This window comes from Antennarius striatus, chromosome 21, assembly GCF_040054535.1.
Source record: "Antennarius striatus isolate MH-2024 chromosome 21, ASM4005453v1, whole genome shotgun sequence".
Classification (NCBI taxonomy): domain Eukaryota; kingdom Metazoa; phylum Chordata; class Actinopteri; order Lophiiformes; family Antennariidae; genus Antennarius; species Antennarius striatus.
In genome coordinates this window covers 4,807,321-4,818,430 of record NC_090796.1, presented here as the reverse complement: position 1 = coordinate 4,818,430, position 11,110 = coordinate 4,807,321, and the positions used below count along the sequence as shown (strand labels likewise).

At 41.6% G+C, this 11,110-nt stretch overlaps 1 protein-coding gene across 2 annotated transcripts in view; it reads left to right on the top strand.

Annotated features, from left to right (window-relative positions):
• The first annotated feature begins 205 nt into the window (after positions 1–205).
• Positions 206–11,110, top strand: part of arhgap22b (Rho GTPase activating protein 22b) — a 37,829-nt gene continuing 26,924 nt past the window's right edge. For both annotated transcript variants that reach the window (XM_068306300.1, XM_068306299.1), the window contains exons 1-2: positions 206–338; positions 9,985–10,184. In XM_068306300.1, the coding sequence (XP_068162401.1) occupies positions 296–338; positions 9,985–10,184 (243 nt within the window). In that variant the 5' untranslated portion in view covers positions 206–295. The remainder of the gene's footprint in view (positions 339–9,984; positions 10,185–11,110) is intronic.

The window sequence follows — 11,110 nt, the reverse complement described above, 5'->3', positions numbered from 1 at the left end:
ACCCTTCTCCTCCTTCCACCCCAGGCGGATGCAACACTATGAATAATGTAACAGAGAACAGTGGAGGCCACTGGGTGTGCAGGGAAAAACGAGTAGTTCCTCCTCCTTTACCCAAGCCACCCCCTTCTCTTTCCATTCTCCTCCCTTCGCCTGTTCACCCAACCCCCTAGCTGCTGGTTGCACTGCAGAAGGTCAGAGAGGAAGAAAGAGGAGAGAGGCAGACACAGAGCTAGAGACAGGGGTGGGGTGCTTGGATGTACAAGAACATGCCAAGAGGAGAGAGTGTGGACGAGCGATGACAGCCATGCTGAGTCCAAAGATCAGACAGACCAGGAGAGGTAGGAATTCTGTATTCTCTGCCTCCACACACACAGTACCTGCCAGCTACTATGTCATATCATATCATATTATATCAGGCTCTGACAGAACTATCAGATCAGAGTGATGCCATGGCTTCATCTGCATCTGAACTACACTTCTAAAACAAATATATATATATATATATATATATATTTTTATTTTATTATTTTTTTTTTTTTCTAAAAAGTGTTTTGTTTTGTTTGGGTATTTTTTGCACAAAGGAATATATCTGCAAAAACACTTTTCCACTCGGTTTTCCTGCTGCATTCACACATGTGTGAGTAAGGGGGCAGGTCTGCCGACTCTGGGACATTAGCGTTTATACTACAGCTGGCCGAAGCTGCCGGTGTGAATTTTATTAAGAAGAGCCAGCAGCATCTACAGTTTCATCACTGCACCACTCAGCACTATCGGCACTGCTGTCAGCTGCTGCTGCGCGAGTGTGCACTCACACATACATGCACAGTATGCATGTGTGTGTGTGTGTGTGTGTGTGTATGTGTGTTTGCTCAGATATTAATATTTTCATGGTTTCCAGTGTGTGTGCATATGTGCGTGTGTGTCCTCCCTTCCTTCATCGAAACTAATCTCCATGACTGTAATTATACAGCTGGATCTGTTTAGGAAGAAATGAATAGTTCCTTAGAATGGGAGAGTGATTTGAGAATCCTCCAGTGGAGGGGCATGAAATTAGCGGATTAAATCTGTGAATATATTATGCTGGTAGGTTTGACTGGCTTGGTGAGTACACATGAGTCACTGTGAGTGTTTCAAAAATTGGTGCTTAAGTGATTGAAAAATCACATTCACATCGCCGAAAACATTCTCATGATCATGCAGGTTTGGTTGTGGAGGCATTCAGGTCTAATTTGGAGTTCATTAGTGAAGAAAAGAAGGTGTGTTCATGTGTATTTAAATAATTACAGAAAGTAATGAGCGTACCTTCTGTAAAGCAGTGTTTTTACAGCTATAGTATCACATTTGTACCATGAAACCAGTGAATAAACTGGTATATGACAGATGTGGGAGCACAACCCACAGATGACCAAACCCATGTCTGAGTCACAAACTCTATAGAATATAAAAGAAGATGCTCCACATATGAATCAATAGTTTTAACATAATCAACTTCTTTATTGATCATTCACAGCTGTGACATTCTAACATGTGGCATGTTTGATTATCAGAAACTAATTAGCATAGATTCTCTGTCAATGAGTTTTTGTTTTGATTTGGAAGGAGGATTATAAGGTAACTTGTTTAAAAATGCAAAGATATCATGTTGAATTCAAAAAATAAGTTCAAAAGCTAATCAACATAGACTGGATTTAAGATGGGAATGTTTCTATTGAGGGTCCTTTCTAAAAAAACAAACAATCTTCCGTTCTCTCTTTTGCCTCAGTTCATTGAGCTAAATCTTTCTCATCTCAACTAAGTAAACCAATTTATAAAGTTAAATTTTTATAATAATTAGAATAAGAAAATGTCAGAATAATATAATTTACCAAGCTGATTAAGCCATACCTTTAGGCTAACTGAATCAGTGCAATTGTACTCCCTGTAGAGCCAATTCTGAGTTAGAAATCTTAAGTGGCAAAATGTGTTTTGCAACCAAATCAGTGATGCCAGTGAACAGATTTATCTAACAAGAAACCCTTTTTTTCTTGAGAGCAGAAACATGTCCATTTTTGTACCTCATTTTATTCTACAACAAATTACGTTACAACAGGCAGAACCATTGTGTGTACTTTCTCTATGGCTGGCACCAGTCATCTAGCTGCAGCTCTAATTGCCCACATATCATCTGTTCCGTTCCTTCGCTGCATCTTTTTGATCGTTGTTACCATGGTTTTATGATCAAAGTCCTGTGATGTAAAACAGCAAAAAATATGAATGAATAACATTACAGATAGATAAGATGAAAAGAAGCATGCTGCATCAATGAATAAAAATCACACCCTGACACCTTCAGAAAACGACCATGTTGTGATTATAGCATTCACAGAAGAGCACAGAAATGCAACCCCCCACTGATTCAGATCAGCTCTGCATCACTGCAGCGTTTGCATACAGGCAGTATATTATTTGCCACACCTCCAGCTCGTCAGTAAAGGCTGCCACACACACAAACATACACACACACATGCACACAATGGTTAACACATCAATCAGTGGCAATAGGCTTACTGGAAGTTACACACTGATGCACCTGTAACTCTTTTTTCCATTTTCCACAAACGATAAATCACTACACAATAACCAGATTAATAAAATCGAATTCATCCGACATCTCTGCACATATGCTTGACTGTGCATGTGTGTATACGGGATGGAATGATTAGTGTTGTCTAGCTTTTCATGCTAATGGATGGGCTCCTCTATGATGGGCATGAGAGCCATATATCCGTTTCCTGCCGATAGTAAATATATAACTTAAAATTGCATTGAGTGACATCACTGGGCTTCAGACAGACTGTATTAGCGTGTGTGTGTGTGTGTGTGTGTGTGTGTGTGTGTGTGTGTGTGTGTGTGTGTGTGTGTGTATGTGTTCGTGTATGTGTGTGTGTGTGTGCGTGTGTGTGCGTAAGCGCGCATGGTATATCCCTTGTGCCTTGATTTGGTCCACTTACAACCATTTGTTCAGATGACTTGCATACCTAGACATGACATGTCTGATGAGTGATTCTATAGGCGTCTGATTTTTTTTTTAAATTCGATCTGTACATTCCTGTCACAGATCAAAGTACAGTAGTAACTGAAGATTAATTTGTTCCGTGACTGATTTTTATCATATAATTAAAAATGTCCCTCTCACCCTTGTGGGGTGGTATCTGTGTGTCATCCTCAAGCTCGGGTCCTCTACCAGAAGCCTGGGGGTCTGAGGGTTCTGCGAAGTATCTTAGCTGTTCCTAGGACTGCGCTCTTCTGGACTGAGGCTTCAGATGTTGTTCCAGGGATCTGCTGGAGCCACTCTTCCAGTTTGGGGGTCACTGCCCCAAGTGCTCCTACTACCATGGGGACCACATTAACCTTGACCTTCCACATCTGTTCTAGCTGTTCTTTCAACCCTTGATATTTCACAATCTTTTCATGTTTCTTCTTCCTGATGTTGGCGTCAGCTGGAATCGCCACATCTATCACCCCTGCTGTCTTCTGCTCTTTGTCCATCACCACTATGTCCGGTTTGTTAGCCAGCAGCTGCTTGTCGGTCTGGAAGCTGAAGTCCCACAGGATCTTAGCCTTGCCGTTCTCAACCACCTTCGGTGGTATGTCCCATTGGGATTTGGGTACTTCTAGTCCATACTGGGTACAGATGTTCCTGTACACTATCACAGCTACTTGGTTGTGCCTTTCCATGTATGCTGGGCTGGCGAGCATCTTACACCCTGATACCACATGCTGGACTGACTCTAGGGCTTCTTTACATAGCCTGCACCTTGGGTCAGATCTACTGTGATAGATATTGGCCTCTATTGCCCTTGTACTTAGGGCCTGTTCTTGTGCTGCCATGATCAGTGCCTCTGTGCTGTCTGTCAGTCCAGCTTTATTCAGCCATTGGTAGGTCTTCTTGATATCAGCCACTTCCTCTATCTGACAGTGGTGCATGCCGTGTAGGGGCTCGTCCCTCCATGTTGTCTCCTCCTCCTCCTCTTCCTCCTCAGGTTTCTGCTGTCTAAGGCATTCACTGAGCAGTTCATCTGTTGGGGCCATCTTCCTGATGTACTCTTGGATTTTTGATGTCTCAACCTGGACAGTGGCCCTGATGCTCACTAGTCCTTGGCCTCCCTCTTTCCGCTTAGTGTACAGCCTCAGGATGCTGGACTTGGGGTGAAACCCTCCATGCATGGTGAGGAGCTTTCTCGTCTTGATGTCTGTGGCTTCTATCTCCTCCTTTGGCCAGCTTATGATCCCAGCGGTGTATGTGATGACAGGGAGTGCATACATGTTGATGGCTCGGACCTTGTTCTTGCCATTCAGCTGACTTCTCAGGACTTGCTTACTCTCTGGAGGCATTTGGCTGTGGATGACTTCCTTGCGGCCTCCTCATGGTTGCCATTAGCTTGTGGGATTCCAAGGTATTTGTAGCTGTCCTTGATGTCTTCTATCCTGCCCCCTGGTAGGTCGACCCCTTCAGTTCTGATCATCTTGCGTCTTCTTGATACCATCCGGCCACATTTATCTAATCCAAATGACATCCCTATGTCGTTGCTGTAGATCCTGGTGGTGTGGATCAGTGAGTCAATTTCTCGCTCATTCCTGGCATACAGCTTGATGTCATCCATGTAGAGGAGATGGCTGATTGTTGTCCCACTTCGGAATCGGTATCCGTAGCCACTCTTTGTGATGATGTGACTGAGGGGTTTCAGGCCTATGCAGAACAGCAGTGGTGATAGTGCATCCCCTTGGTATATGCCGCAATTGATGTTAACTTGGGCAATTGGCTTGGAGTTAGTCTCCAGGGTTTTCTTCCATTTACCCATTGAGTTCTTGATGAAGGCTCTCAGTGTCCTGTTGATCTTATACAGTTCTAGACATTCCAGTATCCACGTGTGTGGCATTGAGTCGTAGGCTTTCTGGTAGTCAATCCAGGCGGTGCACAAGTTGGTCTGCCTATTTTTACAGTCTCTGTGTACTGCTCTGTCCACCAGTAGCTGGTGCTTGGCTCCCCTGGTGTTACTACCAACTCCTTTCTGTGCCCCGCTCATATATTGATCCATGTGCCTACTCATCTTAGCTGCCATGATGCCTGACAGGAGCTTCCATGTTGTAAGGAGACAGGTTATTGGCCGGTAGTTGGATGGGGTAGATTCCTTCTGTGGGTCTTTCATGATCAGGAGTGTCCTGCCTTCAGTCAACCATTCTGGGTGCGTCCCATCCCTTAGCAGCTGGCTCATCTGTGCTGCTAGACGCTCGTAGAGTGCTGTCAGCTTCTTTATATGTGTGTGAATGACACATTATATATATATATATATATATATATATATATATATATATATATATATATATATAATGATACAGTATGAAAAGAAACACAAAAAGTTGCGTGCACACAACCTCTGTCTTTATTCTATCAAAGAGAAGAGACCCCAGTCTGAGCTGATGTTGTATCCATCCACCAATCCACCAACTAGCAGTGGTGTCCTGAAGTACGGCTCATATCTCAGAATTTGCTCATATATTGAACAAAAATATGGACAGCGAAATGGCTCTTAACTCGATGTACTACTGCATAGATACCCCCCCCCCCCACCCAGTGTAGGGCCTTTCCCAGTTTGAATTAAGAAAATTGGAAATTCATGGACAAGATTGCAGTAGACCAGCATCAGCATCAGCATCTCTACGCCTGTGGCCATCGATCTGGGTTGGAAAGTGATGAATTGCTTGATCCAAGAGCTGGAGGTTGTGGGGGGTTCATCTTATTCACAGATTTTGTAATTTGAAACTGTAGCATGCGATGGATATGTCAGTTTTGGGGTAACATCAGTATTAGTGTGGGCAAATTACTTGAAATCTTTTCAAAATCTTTCAGTTGCAGATTTTAGATTCAATAAGCCAAAAACCTAACCTTAGAGACCAGGTGAGAGGTCCAGACATTTGGAAGGATCTCAAAGTGGAGGCATCTGATGGTTCAAGTGTCTGACAAGGATGACTTCTTCCCAGGCAGGTCTAAAAGGTCACATTGTGATAAATCTCAAACTCATTGCAGGAATTATATACAGTAGCTCATCAGGTGAATTTGTCCTTGTGGGACTAATAAAGGAATATCTTATCTTTTCTTACCTTATCTCGACAGTAAATGCATTGTAAAATCCCTGGAGGAACTAGAATACTTTGTTTAAGGTGATAATTGGAAGAAAATTAACGGGTGGATGAATTAAGGCAACATGAATTAGCAGTTGAAAGAATTAACCTGTACTTGGCAGACAGTTGCAGCCAGTTAAAGCCATGCAAAAGTATATATTCGACTGTCATTTGTCGCTAGGGATTTTAATGACATAATGACTATCTGCCAGAGCTTCTTCCCATTGTCTGTTCTCCAAACATTTAGTGTACTTTAACAAGGTTCTTTAAACTATAGGATTTCCACTCAATCTCTAAGGGGACTTTGCTTTTCCTCTTTCTTTCAGATACACTCCCATCATCACCCTGTCATATTGATCTTCGTCACTTTTCAGGGGTACTTCTCATGGCTAGTCTATTTTTCTGTCCAACATATGTCTGTCTGTCTTTGCCCTTCTGCCAGTGAATGTTTCATCACGTGGTCTACAGTATGTACAACAGTAGTATTGTTTGTTCAGGACATCCCCCACCCACCAACACATCCTTTCAACTCCACATTCAGCGTCACACCCGGAATTATTCACCCATCCCAAGCACCAATGTACATATCATAAGAGTTCATTACAGTGAAGTATGGGCATGCAGCTCTTTTGCACACAATCAAGCAGGTTGTGGCTCTAGTGCAGGTTCCTGCCTTTTCTTAACTACCACGAAGTCTAAATGAATGCGCCATAGATATGCTCTATGTTTCAGTGAATTGCAGAGCTTTTGTGCAGAGTACACTTTTGCTGTGAAACAGCGTCTTTTCAGGATTGTAGTTGATAGCTGCGAAAGTGACCACAGAGATGCTCCACCCAAACCAAGGAAGGTCTGAATCACTGAGCAGAAAGTCCAAATTGGCACAGTCGGTATGCTGTGTTTGGAACACACACACACCAACGCACACTCAAAAATCAGATGATGTGACTCAGGCGTGAATCACCGTTCAGCGTTTGCTCCACTCACTCTGTGGTCCAGGTGGCTGATGTGTTGAACTGTGGTGCTCTTTTATGTGAGAAATAAATGGAAAGAGGGGAGGAAAGTGGGGTGAGGTGGACAAACAGAGGAGTGAATGAGGATAAAGATGGTGAGTGATATCCATACCTCGATATATATGAGGCAATTCATTAATTAATAATACTAATTAAAATTAGAAATAGTATTTATTAATGGTAAAGATGTCACAATGCCCAATATGTATTCTACCAAATAACAGATGCTTGGTTGGTGTCCTCACCGACCAGGCAGATAAAGAATGATTATAATGCAAATGTATTCGGAAGCTTGTTTAGAGATGTTACTTTTATTTATTTTTTTGAGTATAACGTAATGAAAATGGAATGACATCCTTATTTGAATAACAAACCTTGAATGATTGAAACTCATTCAATCAACTTTGCATGGGTATAATTCTGATTCTTACAATTTTGATGCTGTTCTGCAAACAGATTTTTAAAAACAACTTGGTCACTGGAACCGATTCCATGTTAAATTTCACATGTAGAATTTAATTTTCAATTTAAACCCACACACACGCAAAAATCCGTGATGGGAGTGTGTGTATGCTGAGCAACTCCGTTTCTCAACAAGCAATCAGGATGACGATGCTTGGATATTTATAGTTCTAAAAAATTACGGAAATAATTACCTCTTAAATACAGCGAATGGAATGTGGCTTAAATGTACAACCTCATTTATGAGAAAACCGCCGAGTTAAATGAGCCAGTAAGAGGCGTTATTTTGTGTCCATGCATCATCTCTGCCAAGGTTGCTCTTCAATTAAGGAAGACCGGCTGTGATGAACAAAAACAGGGAGACGCAAATTTCATCAGGAGGAGAAACAGAGGGATGACAAGGAGATGAGAGAAAACTGGAATTAATAGTTGATGGATAAATAAGAAAATACTTAACAAACGAGACAGCGGTAGGCAAAGGAAAGAAGGAGGGATATTTGGTTATTTAGACATCCAGGAGGGAATACAAACATATTGATTCCTGCTCGGTTTTGAGTTTCTGAAGGGCTGTTTTGCTCTGCTTGGTTATAGATATTTTAATACTACACTGACTCATCCAGCCATCCCATGTTACGCAGATTTTAAACAGAAAAATGGCCCTAAGCGTCCACTCCCGAAACATTAGAGGATGAAATCTGCGTTACACTGGATTTATTACAATGAACAACTGCACAAATAGACTAAATATTGTACAGTATGGAATGGAAAATGTTTTTCTTACAAAGTTTTTGTAGTTATCCTGACCTTGATGTTACATTTTAGTGTCTTTAAGCTGCTTTGCTCTCCTTAAATAATAATTAGTGAAGTAGTTTAATGACCTTTATTTAAATTTAATGAAATTTCTTTTAGCATCAATTATTTAATGACCTAAACCAGGAGAGAGCTTTCACTTCACGTATTTTAATATTCATCATGAAAATATGTTTATAATGACAAATTTTCTTGAACTTAAATTCAGTAAAAATTCAACATACAGTATATCTTAGAGAAAAGCTGTGACTGAAAATAAAAATGAGTCCCGATGCTGGACAGGGAAAAATGAGACAATAAAAAAATATAATTGATTTTCTCCCACTGGCCCCTTCATTCCCCTACAACATCTGCACATTGATTGTGTGTGTTTGTGTGTGTGTGTGTGTGTGTGTGTGTGTGTGTGTGTGTGTGTGTGTGTGTGTGTATGTGTATGTGTATGTGTCTGTGTTTGTGTGTGTGTGTGTGTGTGTGTGTGTGTGTGTGCATCCTTTTCCTCTATTTCAACCTCTTCAATTGTCATCTCTACTTTTATTGATGTAATTCTTGCTAGATTTTGTGTTACATGCACATTTCAATGGGACATCTATCTTTGTGTGTATGTATGTGGTTCAAGACACACTACCAGTCGATTTCTATAAATTATACATTAAATGACATTACGTTGTAGCTATACCTGACCAGAGCCTTGGTCATGGGTATTTTGATGCAACATGATTTCACCTCATCAGAAGATGCATACTTTCAAAAAGACGTTCTGATATGCTCCTCATTCCAGTCACATATTTCTCCTTGTTTTATGTAATGGATTACAATATAGAATACTACATGTATCCACAGGATGCTGTTAAAGTATTATTACAGTCAAAAGCGATATGTGTCACCCTCCTGACCTTTTTTTTTCCACAGTAGATGTCATACAAGGACGATATGAGGGGTATGGATGAGAAAAGCCTTGTGTTACAGCTATAAAGCAGCCATCAGCCTCCTTTTAAATGTGTCCTTGGCAGAGCTCAGGTTACACTCATTTGTTGAGAGTGATTCACTTAGCCGGTCAGTCTCATGTGGTGCCATTATTCCACCTCAAAAGCCTCTGCTCTGCTCTGGGGCTGTCGCAACACACAATGAGTCTCTTCCAAGGATCTCTGAAGTAGAAGTGTGACTCCCCGTCACCTGAGGCTATTTGTGTGTGTTTGTGTGTGCGTGTGTGTGTGAGCTTTCTGTTATTGTTTGTGTCTGTAGTCCCATTCCCCCTCTCATCCTGAAGCGTTGCAGCCTGGGGCATATACGATGGTGTGTGTTCTAAGTCTGTGTGTGTGTATGTATTCATGATTAAAGCTCTTGGCAGAGCATGTTTGCGCACACAGCATACAGGATGAGAGATAACATAAGCTTCTATTAGGAAGAAAATGAAAAGACATGAGTCAAAGAAACCGAAAAACCCAAAGTAAATCAGGCAGAACCACCAACAAAACCGACATGGCTTTGCTATGCTTCAGCAGTGTGAAAGTGTGACAGGAGTTTTTTTTTGTGTTCATAGCAAGATCCAAGAGCATGGTGATGGGTGAGGTATCACGCGGCTCATGTCGCCCAGCCTCCCCCAGCCTCCAAGAGGGGACGCTGAAGGCCGGCTGGCTGAAGAAGCAGCGCAGCATCATGAAGAACTGGCAACTCCGCTGGTTCGTGCTGCGCTCAGATCAGCTCTTCTTCTACAAAGACGAGGAGGAAACCAAACCACAGGTGAAACGTCAGCTATTAGTGGAATACATCAACAAAATATGATCATAAGAGCCACTGTTCTTAGGACTGTATGAATGTATGCTAATGTACGGCTGCAAAATATGAGATCATGAAGGGAATTTCCCAATCCAACTGGTTAGAGAAAGACATGATACTAGAATAATGATTTAACTTAGCCTTAGCTAAGCCACTTAGCCACTTAGCCTGCAGTTATTACAAGCCTTTTAATGGCAGCAGATGCAGGTGAATGAGTTGTGATGAATATCCTTGAGCCACTTAATTAAATGAAAGTCATTATGGGGTTGATATGAACCTGGCAATATTAGAGAGAACGAGCCTTCCAGGCCTCCGTAGCCATTTTTCTTTTTTTTTAATTAGGAAGAGAATAATTGCAATTAAATCCAGTAAATATTAGTATCGATACTGAAATTCATGCTTTGTTTTGTGACAACATGGATTCACAGTGACTCATTTAAAACATTAGAGCAGGGTATGATGCCCGGTTTCCTCCTCCATTAACACCCCATCATAAAAATACTCACAGAGGAAACTCATAATCAATCTCATTGCTTCATTGATGAGTCATCGCGTTTTGCGATCAGATGCTGACTCACATTGTCGCTGGCTGAAGAGATGACAGGCGCTGTGGCAGCTGGAATGGACCGACATGACAAGCCTTCAGAAATAATGGGGTAACAGGCAAACATAGCTGTAACAAGAGGATGATGTAATCCACTGACACACACACACACACACACACACACAAACACACACACACACACACACACACACACACACACACACACACACACACAGGGAAAGATGACCTTTAAAGAATAATAATTATCTCTTTACATTCCTGGTTCAAATCTCGACACGTTTATCGATTTCTTCCTCCTTCACTCTGCTTGACTACTGTTCATTTA